This window comes from Acromyrmex echinatior, chromosome 1 (genome assembly GCF_024713525.1).
Source record: "Acromyrmex echinatior isolate Ae372 chromosome 1, ASM2471352v2, whole genome shotgun sequence".
Lineage (NCBI taxonomy): Eukaryota > Metazoa > Arthropoda > Insecta > Hymenoptera > Formicidae > Acromyrmex > Acromyrmex echinatior.
In genome coordinates, this window is record NC_141852.1 from 12,981,943 (window position 1) to 13,000,538 (window position 18,596).

Genomic DNA, 18,596 nt, shown 5'->3' on the forward strand with positions numbered 1-18,596 from the left:
ATTTTATATTTATGAAAAATTATTTAATTAAACCCCTTACAATAACGTTCTTTGGTACTTCAATATTCAGTTTAGTCTTCACATGATCTTGTTTTGCTCTCGCACATGCGATGTCTGTAATGGCTTTGAAAGATCGAGGTTCCCAAATCGCCAAGTCAGTCAGTGATTTTCGATTTAATAGAATGTTACATCTTGCTAATCCTTCCTTTAGGATTGAAAAATTTATACCATGTTCACTCGTAGCAGCTCCTAATCTTTGCTCCCGCAACTGAAAGCAGAAGAGGAGCACAAAATTTTAGAAAAATGAATTCTATATATATATATATATATATATATATATATACATACATATATATATACAATTTTTATTCTTAAGTGTTTTGATCAATTTTATAATACCTCTTTCATGTCTATTTTTTTCAATTTTCTGCCTATAGTGCTGAATGTAAGAGCTCGATGTACGCCTTTGATAGCTATACTGTAACAATTCCTTCTTCTACCAAAAAAATGCTAAAAACATTAAAAGTTTTTCCATATATTTTTTTTGACAATGTTCTGATTAAGAGCATTTAGAAGTAACTATCGTGACAAATCACTTACTGCGGCAAGTTTGAATATTTTCCGTTTTCGCCAAAATTCATCAGGTCCACGAGCTCTCGTTAAAAGATTCAACGACAAAAAAACCATATTTTTATTGCAAATTAATTAAAACTTGTAATTTCTTTCTCTTATAACCTAAAATATATGTCGCACTTGATCGCACTTGAAGAGACTAGAGACTAGAGGTCCCCATACTTTTTTCTATCGATCCTTAAGGAGCATTTATATGATTGGTCATAACCGTATAATCTGTAAGAATTGATCATAGTCGAGTATTCCGTTCTCATTTGACTGTAAGAGAGCAATATTTAACTGTGATTGGTCAATTCTTACAGATTATGGCATACGATTATGGCCAGAATAAATAAATGCTCCTTTAGCTAAAATTTATTCTGCTTACTCTAGAATCCCTTAGAAACCCCTAATCAAACCCTGACGATAATATTAAAACTCAATTTTTAATAAAAATATATTATTGAAATTGTCAAATCTGGGCAAATAATTTTCGTTCATACAAAAAAAAATTTCGAGATTCCAACGGTAATTGAAGAACGCTAATATTATCGACAATTGATAATTTGCGATCATAATAATGGCCGTAGTCCGATTTATGCTGCACGCTCACAAGCATCGTTTGTCTTCGTTTAACATTTGACAAACAACAAAGATGAAATGATTTTTAAGTGTGAGAGCGTGAATCCAACCGCGGCCAATAAATATTTGTATATATTGTTAATTTAAATTTATGATTTTTTATCATAAAATACTCCATAAATAAATATGCATACTTATAATGCTATATCTTATATATATTGCCGCAAAATTATAATTGTTTTTTTTGCAGTTATTATCTCTATTGATAATCAATCGGATAACATTAAAATCACTCGGACGATAACATTAAAATCACAGTTTTAAATAAAAATCGATTATACATATATTGAGTTTTAAACATTTATATATACATATCTATGAAACTAATAAATCATAAAATTAGTACTTTATTATCAATTTCTTACTTTTAATCACTTAAATTTTAAGTGTAACAGTAATGCGAACTTACATAAGACTGGCCGTCTTTAATCTCAGTATCTCATAGATGGTATCTGTAAAATAGAAACACGTAGACATTTTCAACGAATGGAAATTAAATTATAAACGTTTTATAAACGTAAAGAATCACTTGTGCTATCGCTTCAATAATTAATTAACTCAACTGTATTTTCCTAATGTAATGCTCTTAGATAGAATGACAAGTCGAAATATTGTACATTTGTACATATTGTATACATACGTTCGATCGTGTCCAGTTGGCCTCATAAACGTTAGATTTATTAGGCCTTTCTTAAAGACAAAGGTACAATTGGAGATCTTACGATAAATAAAATGCTAAACACAGACGATTAATAACTTTATTAATCGCGTTGTCAATATGGCACCAAAATGAAATATGACTTTGATTGGGCATCTCCTAGGCATTGAACGATAAAGATGTCACTGAATTATTCGCTACACGATTTAATCTTAATATCACAATCTTTACATCCGACACTTTTGAACTGACTCTGTCAAATGCTTTGTGTCCCATTCACGCTGCTAGATTAGCTACATTACATATGTGTCTCGCACGCTTTTCATTCTTTAAGCTTTTAGTCATCTCCATCAGAGAAACTTTGTAACTGACACAGTCAGTGAGATACAAACAACAAAATATGCGACACAATTAACAAAATCACGATGGTTTGCAGGATGGAAATCTTTTAATACTAATGCATGAAATTGGCTTACGCCATCTCCGTTTGTTTTGACTGTTTGTATTGCATTTGGTGTGATGACTGTTACACGTTGTTTTTCGATCCTCGCTAATGCGATCCAGTTCTTGAAGTCTTCGCTCTTCTAAAAAAAAAAGAAATTTTTATGAAATTTTCTATGTGTTTCATAAAAAGAGATAGTTTAATCATGCTGCAATTTTGCATTATTGCCGTCACTGGAAAATAGTTTCTTAAACGAGCTTATTTTTAAAAATATTCATATTACCAGCAAACATAATAAACCTACCATTCAGCTGATGTTCCGTATAGTATACGGGATTTTCATCAACTCCATAATGATACTCCATCAAATATGGCAATACAGTCATGCTGTGGCAGCCATTGCTTTTAAGGGGAGGTATAGATACTTGTTGTTGTGTTTTAGGGTGTTCACATATGGTCCATGCGTGTCTTTTTACCTGTTGTAATGTAAATCTCTTATCCGCATCTTTCTGCAACATTCCTTCTATGAGCGATTTTAAAGGCTCCTCTATTTCTTTCGGTACAGTATATTCACCCCTTCCAATGTTTTCATATAATTTATATATATTATCTCCCTCGAAAGGATATAAACCCGTGGTTATATTATACCTGTAAAATATAGATACATTATTCTGATTTTTGGATAATGCTGTATACAAGAGTTACTTACAATGTAACTCCGCTACTCCATATGTCTACTTTAAAACCTGAGAAACTTTCGCAGCCGTTTGCGATTTCTGGTGGCTGAAATGCTGGGGATCCTTGACCTATCGTACATGTATCGTCTTTGGAAAACATGTCTAATGCCTAGTACAGTGGAGAGGCATAATCACAAATAGAAATGAAACACGCACAGTTGCAATGTATGTTTGTATTTATATTTTTAACATTTTTTTCTAAATAAATATACTCTGTTCATGAATACTTTTTTCATTATTATAATTATCGGTTTTTATAATTAAATTAATAAAAAGTTTGAATAAAATGAAAAGTGTTAAAAGATATGGAGTTTGTACCTCTGCAACACCAAAATCACTAATCTTCAAGGTACCATCTAGGGTTAATAACAAATTTCCAGGTTTAATATCTTTATGGACTATTCCCTTACTATAAAGATATTCTAAACCATCCAACAATTGACAGAAGTAATCATGTGCCTGCCAAAGTGGAAGCTTCTTGGTGGGCGTGCTTTCCAACATGTCCTGTAAAGAATCTAATAAATAGAAATCTAATTGTTGTTAATTCATGCAAGCCATTGTTACAGATGTCAAAATCGAAAAGTTTAATATAGTTTAAAATTTAATACAATTTTCTTTCTTCTTATTAAAATTTCATTGTGTTTTTGAAACAGCACAATTATTATCACACAAAATATTTGTAATAAAAGTAATAAAAACTTGGATATTATTGTAAATTATTTGCTTGCAATTTGATTGGTTTTAAAATATATCATTTAAGATAAAAATGTAAAATATATTTGTAATTAATTAATTACAATCATTAGTATTAGCATCATATTGTTCGAGTCATACAACATTCATTCAGCTTTTACAAAATCAATATAAAATGAATAAAATTCAATATGAAATTAAGCAGCTTTCTTGTATTACATTGTTGTACAAAGTATAACTTTCTCTCGAGATACTTGCATATAATTATATGAATCAAATATAAAAAGTATAAAATAATTCTAATTAAATGCGATAAAAAAAAATATGGAAGCACATACAATTTGCAATGTTTCTTTAAGCTTCCTATCATTGAAAATAATAATCAATATATAAAATTCAAGATTTATGGGATGGGCTGACACAAAAGCATACAGCAGATACAATGCGTAACCTGAAATAAATCCATGTTTCTTCCGATGCTGATAACTAAAGTAGAATAAACAGTCATTTTATATAAATGTTAAATCGATATTACCTCCTGAATTTTACAACTATAAAATATATACCCAAACTTGCGTTGTGTATCTAATAATTTAGAGTAATAAAAAAATGATACTCTCGTATGAAAATTTACCTGTAATCCACATACACAAAATTCCATAACTAGATACATCTTTTCTTTTTCGTCACTGTATAAAACGTCTACGAGATTTATTACATTTTTATGTTTTAATATTCTTAACAATTTTATTTCCCTGTAAAATATCAATTATTAAAATAAACACAAGAAATGCAAGGAAAGATATTGCAACAAAAAAGCTATCTTGTCAATATTTGTACGTGTAGCGATAAAAAATTTATCCACGGTATAACGCGCATACCGATACAATAACGTTCATAAAAAATACATTTGTCGTACGCACCGTTGAACATTCTGTTCCCCGTTCGGTATCCTTCGAAGTTTTCTTTTCTTCAGTATTTTAACCGCTCTACGACAAAGCGTCTGCGAATCCAGTACCTCTTTCACCTTCCCATAACTACCTTCACCGAGAACATCACCCATGACATATTTACCGATAAATTTACATTTTTTTCTTTTTTCTTCATATATAATTTGATCCGAGTCGACTCTGTGAAAAAACATGTTAACCTCGTCCAAATCATAGTTTGGATCGTCATTGATCCACATAATCGGTTCGATATCACGCAATATATCATTTTCTACTTCTTCCTCATCAGGGTCGCATATTGTTATTTTATTGTCCATTTTTACTCCGCTAGAGAGTTTATAAACTATTAGGATAGAAAGATCACACGAGTGATTTAACCTAAAATACAACCGGCAATCATTGTTATGAACACTGGTGTTACTGATGGTTGAAAGGTGGGGGTGGAAGGGCGCAGTGTTACCAGATTGAGGACGCGGATCACGCGGAAGTCGCGCATGCTCGATTGTATTCAGCGAAGCGAACGCCATTTTTCTAAGCAATTTTCAAATACGCAAAGCACACTGGAACACAACTGATGACATTAATCGCTTTATTTTAAACTGGTAATAGCGTAAAAAAAGTGACATTCTTAATATTTATATATCCTCTTAAAACCACGGTTTTATAAATCTATATTTTTCGCTAACAGAATGTAGAGTAAATTTATAGACTATTTCAAAGATGAACAAGACCAAATAATTTTTATTTTTATTGGTTCATAAGTTCATAAGTCCATTTTGGAAAAACTCGTTTATACAAATTCATCAACACTGTATCTTGAGACTTTAGTTGACCATTGAAGATGCACTTCATGTGCCCATGTGTACCTATAACAAAATCGGGAGCATATATATATTAATTACATTAGTTAATATAAATGCAACAAATAGTATAAGATGCAATCATTTACCTAAAGGTTCTTTTATGTGGCCTCTACGTCCATATTTTGTCCTCATTTGGACTGGTTTGAACCATTCGATATCCTCTCGGTGAAAGAACATAAAGCGTATAACCACTGATTTCTTATTTACTTTGTATGGGTGACCACTCAAAACTACTCGTTTTAAGATAATTCTGTTGGGATCACAAGATAACACGCTACCAGTTGCAATTAATTCCTAAAATGACAATGTCATTTGAACTTGATAGCAGCACTTATATCTCATTCTCGTATAGTACAACTCTAATATAATATTAATAACACTATAAAAAAATATACATACAAGTTTGCCACTTTTACTCTCGACATAACAAAGAATTGGACATGGTGAAAAAGTAATGGGTGCGTACATACTCGCCACAACTGTAGTTTCAGGGTGAAAATATCTCTCGTACTAAACATATTTATCATGGTAAAACATAAATTTATAGACAAAGTACTGTAATATTTCTTTATACTATAATCATGTTTCAAATATAAGATAAAAGTGCATCAATTTACCTTATGCTTAGTACCATTTGTATGTTGGCTGAATATTGGACATGTCGTAAATCGTCTAAATCCACACTGAAATATCAATCTTTCCTTTGATTTGATTGGATGTGTGTAATTGCTCGAATGTTTCAATACGACGTTTAAAAGAGACATTTTATGTTCATACGGAAGTAAACCGACCACTATTAATGGCTTATTTTCTATTGTAGCGAATGCTTTGAAAGTTTCTCTGCTAACACGAGCGATACAAACTTGTATATAACATCCTGGCTGAAAGCATATATATATATATATATATATATATATATATATATATATATATATATATATATTGTAAAGGGTGTTTTTTTAAGCCCGATAGAACTTGAAATTGTAAAAAATAAAAAATTAAATTAAACAGGCGCGGTGGCCATATGCCCGAAATCATTTTCAAATGTTAATGCCATGCATTGATCTTTCGACTAAAAAAAATTTTTTGATTATAATTTAATTTTTGTGTTAGTTTTTACAATTTTAAGTTCTATCGGGCTTAAAAAAATCTATCGGGTTTAAAAAAACACCTTTTACATACATACATACGTATATAGAGTATCCGAAAAACTAACAATATTTAAAGGCCGATTTCTGAGATTATTTTGAGATAAAAATCCGAGTACCAAAATGTCGAGACTATAATCATTTTTTATTTATAAACATAAAGTTAACGAATTATACCACACACATACACACACACACACGCGCGCGCACGCACGCGCACACACACACACACACAAAACTGCAAGTAATAAATATTTAATGCAAGATTAATACTGAAAAAAGATAATTGTCAATATACCATGACTCCTTCGATATCTTTACATTCTTTGTAAATACGTTTTCGTCTGCGATCATAATCGGCAAATTCAATTATCCGAGAATAATCAATGGGAAGATTTTCCTTTGGATCCCATGGACTAGTACGGAACGATTCAAGACCTCGATATTTTTGGAATCTTATTTTAGCCAAGATGTCCTGAGGTGTATCCACTTCATCAGGAAATTGTGCGTCCAATTTTGCTTCTGTATTTTATTAAAATATTACTAAAACGAATATGAAAAATACATTTTTTTTGCGTATGATAATACATATAATTATAGTAACCTTTGAACTTTTCCATGGCTTGCTTTTCTTCATTCATATCGATATCTTGATCATAACGTTCTTCATCTAATGCTTCTGATATCGTAATAGTTTCATATTGTTCATCATCTTCCATATCTTCACTACTAGCTGCTTCAGATTTTGCCTTTTCCACATCCATGTTGTCTTCTGATTCATTTTCTGAACATATACCCAGGCTTTCTACACACAAACAACATATATTTTTGAAATAGGATTAAATAATTTTTTAGAAGGAAAAAAGGAGTAAAATATGTAACCTCCATCTTCATCTGGTATCCATGCAGCTTGATATTCAGAGGTTCCTTTTGGCACAACTTTTACAATTTTTCTCTTTCTATTGTTTGCTGCTTCAGCCAATTCTTCTTTCGTAGGCCATGTTTGTTCAGCATCCATTGGATCAGGAATATATTCGCTCTCAAGAGATTCCTACAAATTTTAATATTTTAAACATATGTTGACATTATTATTATTATTGCTATTAAAGTTACATATAAATATATTGGCACAAATAAATCACATATAAATTATAAATAATTTTGACATGTCTTTACAAATATGCCCTGATAATTTTTTACTTTCTCTATCTCTCTCTTGTTGTTAATATGGATACTGTTCAAATGTTCACACTTTTAACATCAAAAAATTAGTAAGAGCACTAATAATACTTGTTTGAGAATTTTTCCTGGCGACCTTTAATTCAAAAGATACAAATCATTAATATTAAAATATGTGTAACAAACCTGTTTTTCTGGATCTGGAGTTAAAATCTCGATTTCATTTCTCCATTCCATTTTACTATCAGAAAGATGTCTCTTCTGCTCATGTTCAATTAAATACGGATCTCTCAATGTTTTGATGCAAGACATTTGAAAGTTTCCAAAACCTGATATATGAATCAAACCATTGACAGATAATGGTGTCGCCCCTCGTAAATATCCATTGACCATGAGAGTTCCAAAATCAAGAGAATCCTGTCGAGATAAGCATTATGTGATGAAACATTAAATGGCATTCAATTTATTTTTTATATATTTTAAATATGTATTTAAAATTTTACGTACTCCATCACATTCGAAGGAGACTTCCTCAGCCAAAAGATATGGTCTTATATCTTTATAAAATAAACTTCTTTGCTTTTGTAATCCGGCATGGCGTAACATATTTAAGCAATCAGCTGTAGTATCTAATTCAAATACTTTTTCTGCAGGAAGCCATTTTGAAATTGTACGTTGTATAGATTGTTTATATTCTTGACGTTTCTATAATATATATTTAAAATGTATCAAAGAATAATAAATAACATGTTTGATAACGTAGAATTTACAATGTTTTTGTAATAGAATTAATTTATATTATTTTCAAAGATTTTTGAATTAAAAATTTTTGTATTATTGCTTACTTTAATATGAAGTGTTTGAATATTATGCACTGCAACTATAGTAGAAGGTAAACCTTGAGCAAGACAAGATGTAATAATTTCCTTGCCCCAATCATCTATAATTTGTCCTTGCTTATTATCATTTCCTTGACTTGCAACTGAAGTTACAAAGAGTATTGTGGTAGCAACTTTAGCTGCATCTAATGTCGCAAAAATGTCATCTATTGGTGGTATAATAATAGAAAACCGCTGTTTCAGCCTTGGTATACTAAATAAATACAAATATAAATTAAAAAAATTAATGCCAAATTTTTAATTTATTATTTAATAAATATAAAAAAACAAATTCCTTCATCTACAGTATACCTAATATGGGTTATTCCATTTGAACTAGTAGCAACATTAGCAGTTTCATCCATATTAATTACAACAGATACAATGTTCTTTATATCTATGTCACTTTGCAATGGTATAACACAGATAAGGATAGGTGCTGAAGAAAAGCCACCAAGATTTCTTTTCTGTGCCAATACTTGTTCGCGTTTCTTTTTTCTGTGTTGCAATAATTGATTTCTACGTGCATCCTTCCGAAGATTTTTCTCAAAACGTTTAGACGACTTTCCGATAATACTTTGTTTACCTAGGCAAGAAAAAATGAAATATATTTTTTCAAAAACAAACAAAAAATATTCCATAAAAGCATGTTTTAAACATTGGTATATAGAATTTGTTATTGCATTCAGAAAGAAAGGATTATTATTGTTAATTGAATAAAACATAATTTTCTGTTTACAAATTTGTTACTATTACACGTACAGAAAACTTACCTTTGAAATCATTATTGATGGCACTTTTACTGCGATGTCTTCCAGTCTTGTGTTGTTTATTAGATTGTTTAAGTGCACCTGGCCGATGTGTCTCTTGTTTTATCATATTCATTGTAAATATCGTAAAGAGACACTACAACTGTAATCCAGAAAGAAAATAATTATTAATCACCATGCGGTTGCAGTAAATTGGAGTATATATTGTACATTAAGCAATTAAAGGTGCATTTTCATGAGCTGTTGAAGCTGAACAGTCAATCAAATGCTTGCCACAAAGTTAGTGGATTGCACATGGTAGCAATCATGCCAATCATATTCCTTTTTATAATTTAATGCAACATATGATTGGTCAAAGAGCAATTGGCATGTTCTAGGAACTGCACATCTTCGGAAATGGAATATCTTAAGGTACTTTTGGGGGTTCTGCACAATAAAAGGAACAGGCAACAGAGAACAAAGAATAAGAATTTCAATCTATCAAAAACTGTGTATTCCACAATACATAATTTCTGATAGGTTGAAATTCTTATTCTTTGTTCTCTATTCTCTGTTCCTTTTATTGTGCGAAGCTCTATATTGTGCGGAACCGCTTACATAGCAGTGTTGAGTGTCATGTGCTTTAGTCAATTTTTAATCACGTGACCTGTTTTTAGCGAATAGTATGCTCACAATGCTCCTATGTAATGGCACCTTCATATTCTTGTACCATGGATGTTACTGCGCGTGCGATGGAGACAATGGAGTGGTGGGAAAAAATCTCCAAAAATCTCTCCATCTGGTATCACTGGTTAGCCTCGTCCGAGCTGGTCTGGACATGAGTACGATGCTCGATTTTACGTTTACCGCATGGTATATGACGTAAAATCGTGTATTTCGTACAAATAGTTTTTTTTTACTATTAATATAAAATATGCTGAACTGCGACTATAAGCAACCATTGTGAAAAAGTGTATTTATTGATGAATGTGAATATTGTACCGACCGTACCGACGTCTGCTAACATTCGATTCGTTTTAGGTTATAACATTTATTTAAGCTAAATTGCTCTCTCGACAATGATTATTTAATACGAACTTATTTCGGCGATGCAAAATAGTTGTATTCGCGCTATCGAATATCCCTAACTTGTATATTAGTGGATATTTAACGTTTTCAACGCATTATTATGGTTATGTGAGTACATATGTATATATATATGTACATATATATAGACATTTTTTAAGAAAACGTATTTATATCTTCCAATTTCAGTTGACATTATATGTCATCATACATTTGGAAAAGAAACATGATATTTGTAAAGAAACAAAAGCAGGCAAATTATTATTAATATCACAAAATTTAGCATATGTTTCTGTATAATATTCCTAAATTGCTAGGTTTTATTATTCATTAATAAACATATTATATTTATAACTTAGAAATGTAAAAATTTTAATGAAATGTATTCTTTGTCGCTTTATTAAATAGTTTTAATACTTGTAAATGACATTGTAACATCTGAATAATATATTCATTTTGTTTTGTCTCTAGAGAGGTAAATCAATATGGCAGAACAACAACAAACCTCTCCTGGTTTCAAACACATGTCTTTGGATAAGATCATTGAAGCTATGACTCCAGATTTGGAAGGTTCCAATGGTCATTATGCCCAGTTTAATGTTCCTTCACAACAAACCACTTCTCGTAATTGGGGAGATTATGTACCTGGACAAACTAGACATCATGTCACCAGTCAACCCACACATTCTAATTCTGGAATACAACCTATGACACCAATGACCACATCTCTGTATATGCAAGATATGTCCAGTTATGATACTACAACCACTGATTCAATATATTTTCCATCACAAACAACAGTAAATCACCTAGGCATTAATGAAAATAATGATTTAATTGGTACCATTGATGTCGGAGGTGGTAACTATATTAATGTTATTTATGGGAATGCTTCTCAAATTATGGCTGAGCAATGTCGTCTTTCAAATATGACACCCTACTCTAATCAAAGTATTGTCAATCAGGAGTATGGGCTTTTCAATGATCAACATATGACTGTACCATCTGAGTTGCCAAGTCAAAACTTTAATGGAAAACAGCTAATCGACAATCTAGTTGAAAATTGGGTGCCAAATCAATCTGGTACTTATAGTCCATTTGGAGGATCTCCCAATATCACACCTGTACCACAAGCTGTACGAGATGTAAGAGAAAGCGAGGATTTACCTTCTAGAAATATATCTGACTCTCAATACAAGAAACCAAGAATGGTGGCTGAAGTAAAGCCTATGCGACCGTCTTACTCTGATGTTTTAACAAAATCTGCACCCACTCCGCCATCTCCATTAACGGTTCAACCTGTGAAACCAAAAATCGAGATAGCAGGCAAGAAAATCTCTAATAAGAACATGAAAACTAAGAACAAGCCTACATTATTGAAGAGACAAAACTCGTCTGGTAGCGATGATCACAATTCTCCGAAAATGCAAATTCCTAGAAAAGTTTTTGAAAAAAATTCTTCCAACCTTCCAAGACGTTGGGTATCACTAGACAATCTTGGTTCACAATCCGATTCTCGTCAGATAAACGCTTTTGATAGATCCGTTCAGTTTTGTTCGGAAAAGAAGAAATCTGATAAGAAATCATCTAAGAAAACAGAAAAGAATGAAACTCTCAATAATACCAAGGTACAAAACAATAATCCCAAAACTGCAGGAATTCCGAAACGTCCGATACAGATAAATAACAATTTGAACACAATCAATACATCCAGTCAGACAATCTCATCTGAAAGAATAGAAAAGAATCAACAAATTATTAATAAAGTGACTAAAGAGGATAAAAAGGCGGTCAAGGAAAAGAATCTTAAACGGTTTCAAACTGAAAAAGCCCAGCAACAAATTAAGAAGGGACAAAGAAATAGGAAGAGAGACAATAGAGAATCTTCTATTAAAGATTTATATAAAAACTTGAATAAGTATGCGACTCGATGGAGCAAAATTTTATTGAAAATCTTTTATTGGCTATTGCATTTAATCTCTGATGTAGTTAGCATGAGCATCAACCTGGTTATTCAACTGTAAGTATAGACAAATATTTAAATATTTGTGCAAGATACATTTTCTCTGGATGCTTTTCATTTGGTGACACAAGTATTGTTTTGTTCTTTGTTATTCATGGAATACCAAGAAAGATAGGAGGACGTTTGTGTTTAAATGGAAAGCACTCTCGCATCTGTATATAAGTTACTAGAGCAAGGTTTCCATTTTTCTTTTTAACATTTTTCAGTGGCAAATGTGCTTGGTATCACACCATACTTTATTTAAAGTGCTGGTGGATATATGTGGCTGTGACATTTTGTAAAATTCATATTTTAAATGCTATTGGTAAACAATTGGACAATTGGCTTGGTAGTAGTAAATTTGCGTTCTGGCGAAAGATAAATACTAAGAAGAACGAAGACAAAGAAGACAATGGTAATTGGATTCATGGTGGACTAGAAACTAATATCGCATTACCCAGCACCGGTGAGGAAGCCATGAAAAGATTATTAGCATGCAAAGGAAAGGATCCTTACAGCATACTTGGTGTTACGCCTACATGCTCGGATGATGATATTAAAAAATATTATAAGAGGCAAGCCTTTCTAGTGCATCCGGATAAAAATCATCAGCCAGGGGCGGAAGAAGCATTCAAAATATTGGTACATGCCTTCGATATCATTGGGGAACCGGTAATAAAGCATCCATTTCTCATATTTTTTTCGTAACAACAATAATGAAAATTAACAATATCAGCTTTTAGTCTATAAGATCACTATGCATATACATTTATTAACGTTGCGTATTATTTTAGGAACGTAGGCAAGCGTTTGATCAGACTAGACAAGTCGAAGCGGCTTGGGGCGAGCTAAGCGATTTGCTATCTCAACTTCATCGAAAGATGGAACAAGCAGCAAATACAATAAGATGTACAAATTGTGGCTTGAGACACAAACGTATCCCTACGCAACGTCCTTGTTATGCCGCGCGATTTTGTAATCAATGCAAAATACGTCACAGTGCAAAAGAAGTGAGTACCGCATTTATTTATATACATTTATCAGCTGTTCCTTTTCTTAAAATTAATCGTTTAAACTGTCCGTACAGGGTGATATATGGGCAGAGTCTCGTTTAATGGGTTTCCTATGGCACTATTACGCGTGCATGGAAGGAGCTGTGTACGATGTAACTGACTGGGCAGCTTGCCAAGCTGGGAATCTCAAACATCTTAGAGCGAATACGCATAGTGTCCAATATAGAATCGTCTTAGGACAAAGATTACCGTCTCAAACACCCAATAGCGGTAAAAAGCGGCAACAGATAGATCCCAATACAAGGTACAGTTTACACAACTGACTTTTATCATTATAATTCTTCTAAACTTAAGTATCGATTCAATTCTGAAAAGCTTTTAGACTCCTTTTTAAACATGTGTATTTAAAATGGATGTAATATATACATATACAGGATGTATCATTTTAATTAATACATTAAAATTAATACAAAATATCTCTTGAACAGCGCATTTTAGAGAAAAATGTTTCAGACAAAAGTTATATGGTTTTGAGGGGGACATAAGATGTTGTTCGAAAAGTACTTGATGAAAAATAATTTCATTATAGTTTTGGAAAACTCTCGAGGCAAGCTATAAGAATATGTAATATATGGGATTCCATTTAAGAAATTGATGATCTTTACGTGACCTTCAAACTTTTAAAGGTCAAACCAATAGCACTATCTTATGTCCCCCTCGAAACCATATAACTTTTGTCTGAAACATTTTTCTCTCAAATGCACTGTTCAAGATATATTTTAATGCGTCAATTAAAATGATACACCTGTATATGTGCGCGCGTGCGCGTGTGTATTTATATATATCTCTATTTTTTATAAAACAGCGAAGCGGATTTCGAGGATTTCCTAAACAATCTCTACAACCATAGTAAATCTGCTGGCGTTAATACATCGGGAGATCAAAATTCTTTCAGAAGTGATAGCAGACGACGCAAAACTAAGCGTAAGAAGTAGATAAATAGCAGTAGATGAACAATTGCTAAGCGTTTGACGTCGTTATATAATTATAAAGTGCGTATCACATTAGAACGCATATTATACGCAATCTTAAATTTATATATTATCCTTAAATAATTAACCTTAGCATATAGATGTTATATTCATAAAACGTTAATATCTGTGACTGATACACAATATGAGATTATGAGAAACTGTGTTCACGATGAACGTACATGTACTACAAAACATCATATCGAGTAGACTCACATTAAAAAAAAGAAAAAAAAACTCTGAGAATGATAGGAGAGTATCACAATAGTAATTATTTAAAACAACAGATACATTAAACGAAAATATTCAGTGCGATATTTTATAGATTTAAAATAACAAAAAAATGTTGATTGTCTCCAAGATAATACATAGAGATGCCAAATAATGATCATAGAAACAAAGTATTGTATGCGTCGCAAAGCTAGATTTGAACATAAAAATTTTTATATACGCATTTAGACAATTTGTATGATATAACCTTGTGTTCTTCCAGAAAAAAAATACTGATATCGGATTACATATTATAAAACCAACAAGTTTTGCTTTATTTTGTTTTTTTTAATCTTTTATAATATTAACTTCATTATCGAAATAAGTCATGATTTCTGAAGAATTATATCTAGTAAATACAAAATTTGTACAAGGGAGACAACGATGAAAAAAACCTTATTTTTAGAAAATTAACACACTAATTAGCAATTTAATAACAAAGAATGAAACAGATTGTATAAATCTATTGTATGTTTCTCAAAATTATTTTACCTAAAAAAATGTAAAAAAGATATGTTAATAAAATAAGAAAAAAACGACAAATTGTACTGTTTAAACGCACAAACAGTATTCGTACAGTCGAGAAATTTATTTTCTAACGTTATGATTATTTTCACAAAATTGTCTACTTATTAGGACAGAACGTATTTATTATTAATAAATTACAATAAATAATAGTCCTTTTCAACAAATAAGATTCTTTAAAAATCTCCCCTGTACAAATACTCTTTGCATTTACTGTATATATGCCATTTATAATTTAAATCCTGAATTGGCAAATGTAAAGAAGACTGATTTTATCTATTTTTGTTACTTATGTAAGTTATACATATATATATATACATATATATATATATATATATATATAATATATATGTATACATATAAATATTAGTTAGGAAAACATTTCTAACGATATACTCTGCTATACGTGCAAATAGTTTGATTTCTTCAAATGATCCTAGCATCCTAATTCTCATTCTCTTAAAATATTTATATATACATGTATTGTGTACTTCGTGTATGTATACATTAAAACTGTACTATACTAAATATATATCTATATATATATACATATGTATATTTTATATATATAGAAATATATATATATGTATACAGGATGAGTTTCAAACGTAAAATAAGATAAATATCTCGTATATGGAAAATACGGAAAAACATTTCAAACAAAAGTTATAACTTGATGAGGCGCAAATAATGGTAAAATTAATTTTAAAAAAATCATTCTTTCGAGATCATAAAAGTGTAATCGCCACTTTAAAAATAGAATTTTTACATAATATGATTTCTCTAACTATTCTGCATACAAAAAATTAAGGTAGAGATGTCGAAAAGTCAATAGTTCTCGAGTTATTCTATGGTTTACTCTGGCCATATATTGACATGAAATATTAAATACTTTGTAAAGTATTAATTATTTTGATAATTGTATCTTAATACTTTTACACATAATAATGGGATGAATCAATTAGTGTAAAGAAACACATAGTTGCCTATTAAAATTTTACATTTTGTAACACATAAACTGCATATTTTTTTGTCCTATTGCGTTTGAAATTTTTCATCCTGTACACATACACATACACACACAAAACTCTAGAAAGGAAGATAAAAATGTGATATTATATACATATGTGTGTACATATGTATACAATATTACATTATAGAAGCTGCAATTAGCTGAAGCGTATAGAAAGCGTATAGAATTCGTTAAGAACATTAGGAAATGTGGATTACAAAGATTTTATTTTGACAAATGCTTTATAAATAGTTCAGTAAAGATAGAATGATAAAAAAAGCAATGAACATTGCTCATTTTACGAACTATCACATTGTGTATGTATATTAATATACAGAACATTCTTATTTCATTTATGGAGACTGAATAAAATTCTCATTCTGGATTTATTTCAAGTTTCTGCATCTGTTTTAACGATATACAAACAGTAAAAATCATTTATTTCCATCTTGCGTTTATTTTCATTCCGCATAGTCAAATAGTAAATAGAAATGTAAAATAGTAGAGTAGCAATATAGGAGGAATTAATTCAAAAGATTAATTCAATTAGAAAAGAAAAACAAAGATATTCACAATACAATGTAATTGTTTGTCCGCAAATATTTTTATGAGTTTTAACATATAAGTAATTTACTATATACTTTTCCTTTTATGAAGTGTCAAATAAACACTTCACATACATGAAACAATCTGTTGTGTACCAATGAAAAATATAATAAATGAATTTAAAATTGAAATGCATTTTTATACAGTACGTTTAATAAAGCTTTCAGAATGCAAAACTTGTTTATATATAGTTTATATGTACTAGACGATATAAAAGAGTAAATTCAGTAAGGAACTAATTTTATTGGCAGATAAAAGAGACGCTCATAAACATTTTCCTAGTTATTATTATGGATAAATTATTATTATTTAAATATTCTTATTTATATAATATCAAAAATATATACAATATAACAAATCATTGCAACAAGCAACAGTATTTAATGCTCACAAATATCATCGCTATTATCTTTACGATTGTAAAAAAAATAAAAAAAAAACATAAAAAAAACATTAATTTTTTTCACTTCTATAATAACAGATACTAATTATGCAATTAATCGAGCATACCTTCCAAAAATACAAGTGCATCCACGTTATCAATGGCATTTTCTACATCACGTTTTTGAACAGTCTTTTTCTTCGCTTGTACAGTATATTTATAAGCTTCCTTTGCAAGAGATTCAATAAAAAATTCCTGTTAAAAGATAGATAATAATTTGAACACATTATAAAGTGCATCACAGTTAATTTTTTGATATTTACCACTGACTTCGCCACCAAAAACGTAGCCTCTTGATTAACTAAACAAACTTCAGGATCCATTTTGATGATGGTTTTTATTCTTCCTAGGGGTAGTCGTATCAATTTCTCTCGCTGCTCTTCATCACCATGCGAGATGTTGACTTCATCTCGCGAATCTTGCGGATTCTCTTCATGGATTTTATCGAGTTGAATCTCTTTGTTCAAAGCATCGACTTCTGAGTTGTCCATGTTGGCACGTAATGTATAGCTAGTGGCTACACACAAAAGCAAAAATTTGATATATTCAAAAAAGATGGATTGGTTTTACAAATTTATAACAATTGTTATTTCGAATATTAAAAACGATAATGTATATACAGTAATAAATATATATATAGTAATAATTATAGTAATAAATACATATTGATATATTTAAAGTCACAATGGATAAAACTAAATAAATATATAAATGATATAATTACTTAATCGCAGATAATTGTTTAATTTGCCACGTTACCTCAAAAATTGAAATTAAACGAATAAATCTAAGAAAAGCTTTGCTCTGTCTAGTGAACTGAAACATTAATTGTTGAAATTAAGGAATATTCAGGTTAGGAAAAGTGTCAAGAAATATAGGCAAAAACCACGAAGTAACAAGGATACCAAAGCGGCCGCTGGCTTGTCCCGAAAAAAGATGAGCTCAAAACACAGTGTCGGGAAAGCGCTATATTCGGTTGTATGGCACAGAATAAAGTCACTAGTTTCTAAAGTACGAACAAACTTGCTTCTAAAGTACGAACAAATCTTGACGCAAAA

General features: G+C 30.6%; 5 protein-coding genes across 13 annotated transcripts; 1 reads left to right on the top strand and 4 right to left on the bottom strand.

Moving 5' to 3' along the window:
• Position 1: 1 nt before the first annotated feature.
• On the bottom strand, positions 2-811 carry mRpL20 (mitochondrial ribosomal protein L20). The gene is made up of 3 exons (XM_011057507.2): positions 601-811; positions 400-510; positions 2-268 (listed from the first exon to the last, which is right to left on the bottom strand). Exons 1-3 carry the CDS (start codon positions 685-687, stop codon positions 20-22), a joined length of 447 nt encoding a protein of 148 aa, XP_011055809.1. The 5' UTR covers positions 688-811; the 3' UTR covers positions 2-19.
• A 1,187-nt stretch (positions 812-1,998) lies between these two features.
• On the bottom strand, positions 1,999-5,209 carry Lkb1 (Lkb1/serine/threonine kinase 11). Of its 2 annotated transcripts, none has more exons than XM_087406989.1 (6): positions 4,708-5,209; positions 4,419-4,539; positions 3,410-3,595; positions 3,064-3,200; positions 2,659-3,002; positions 1,999-2,493 (listed from the first exon to the last, which is right to left on the bottom strand). In XM_087406989.1, exons 1-6 carry the CDS (start codon positions 5,049-5,051, stop codon positions 2,333-2,335), a joined length of 1,293 nt encoding a protein of 430 aa, XP_087263115.1. In that variant the 5' UTR covers positions 5,052-5,209; the 3' UTR covers positions 1,999-2,332. The 2 variants fall into 2 exon arrangements, with proteins under 2 accessions (XP_087263115.1, XP_011055813.1); XM_011057511.2 differs by having other exon boundaries at positions 1,999-2,496; positions 4,708-5,201.
• Positions 5,210-5,446: 237 nt separating this feature from the next.
• Tsr1 (Tsr1 ribosome assembly factor) lies at positions 5,447-9,812 on the bottom strand. Its single transcript, XM_011057513.2, has 12 exons — positions 9,576-9,812; positions 9,115-9,388; positions 8,770-9,016; positions 8,432-8,629; positions 8,111-8,341; positions 7,628-7,796; positions 7,350-7,550; positions 7,044-7,267; positions 6,215-6,478; positions 5,997-6,107; positions 5,684-5,891; positions 5,447-5,600 (listed from the first exon to the last, which is right to left on the bottom strand). The coding sequence occupies exons 1-12, from the start codon at positions 9,685-9,687 to the stop codon at positions 5,482-5,484; spliced, it is 2,358 nt and encodes a 785-aa protein (XP_011055815.1). The 5' UTR covers positions 9,688-9,812; the 3' UTR covers positions 5,447-5,481.
• Positions 9,813-10,128: 316 nt separating this feature from the next.
• On the top strand, positions 10,129-17,227 carry LOC105146892 (uncharacterized). 5 transcript variants are annotated; one of them, XM_011057515.2, is made up of 7 exons: positions 10,142-10,524; positions 10,593-10,748; positions 11,109-12,657; positions 12,867-13,311; positions 13,434-13,649; positions 13,727-13,956; positions 14,518-17,227. In XM_011057515.2, exons 3-7 carry the CDS (start codon positions 11,123-11,125, stop codon positions 14,645-14,647), a joined length of 2,556 nt encoding a protein of 851 aa, XP_011055817.1. In that variant the 5' UTR covers positions 10,142-10,524; positions 10,593-10,748; positions 11,109-11,122; the 3' UTR covers positions 14,648-17,227. The 5 variants fall into 5 exon arrangements, with proteins under 5 accessions (XP_087263083.1, XP_011055818.1, XP_011055820.1 ...); XM_087406957.1 differs by having other exon boundaries at positions 10,129-10,748; positions 12,867-13,281; XM_011057516.2 differs by lacking the exon at positions 10,593-10,748 and having other exon boundaries at positions 10,138-10,592.
• On the bottom strand, positions 16,699-18,553 carry PolE4 (DNA polymerase epsilon subunit 4). 4 transcript variants are annotated; one of them, XM_011057658.2, is made up of 4 exons: positions 18,298-18,438; positions 17,802-18,055; positions 17,607-17,733; positions 16,699-16,895 (listed from the first exon to the last, which is right to left on the bottom strand). In XM_011057658.2, the coding sequence occupies exons 2-4, from the start codon at positions 18,027-18,029 to the stop codon at positions 16,882-16,884; spliced, it is 369 nt and encodes a 122-aa protein (XP_011055960.2). In that variant the 5' UTR covers positions 18,030-18,055; positions 18,298-18,438; the 3' UTR covers positions 16,699-16,881. The 4 variants fall into 4 exon arrangements, with proteins under 4 accessions (XP_011055960.2, XP_087263195.1, XP_087263186.1 ...); XM_087407069.1 differs by lacking the exons at positions 16,699-16,895; positions 18,298-18,438 and adding an exon at positions 18,444-18,553 and having other exon boundaries at positions 17,320-17,733; XM_087407060.1 differs by lacking the exon at positions 16,699-16,895 and having other exon boundaries at positions 17,320-17,733; positions 18,263-18,403.
• Positions 18,554-18,596: the final 43 nt, after the last annotated feature.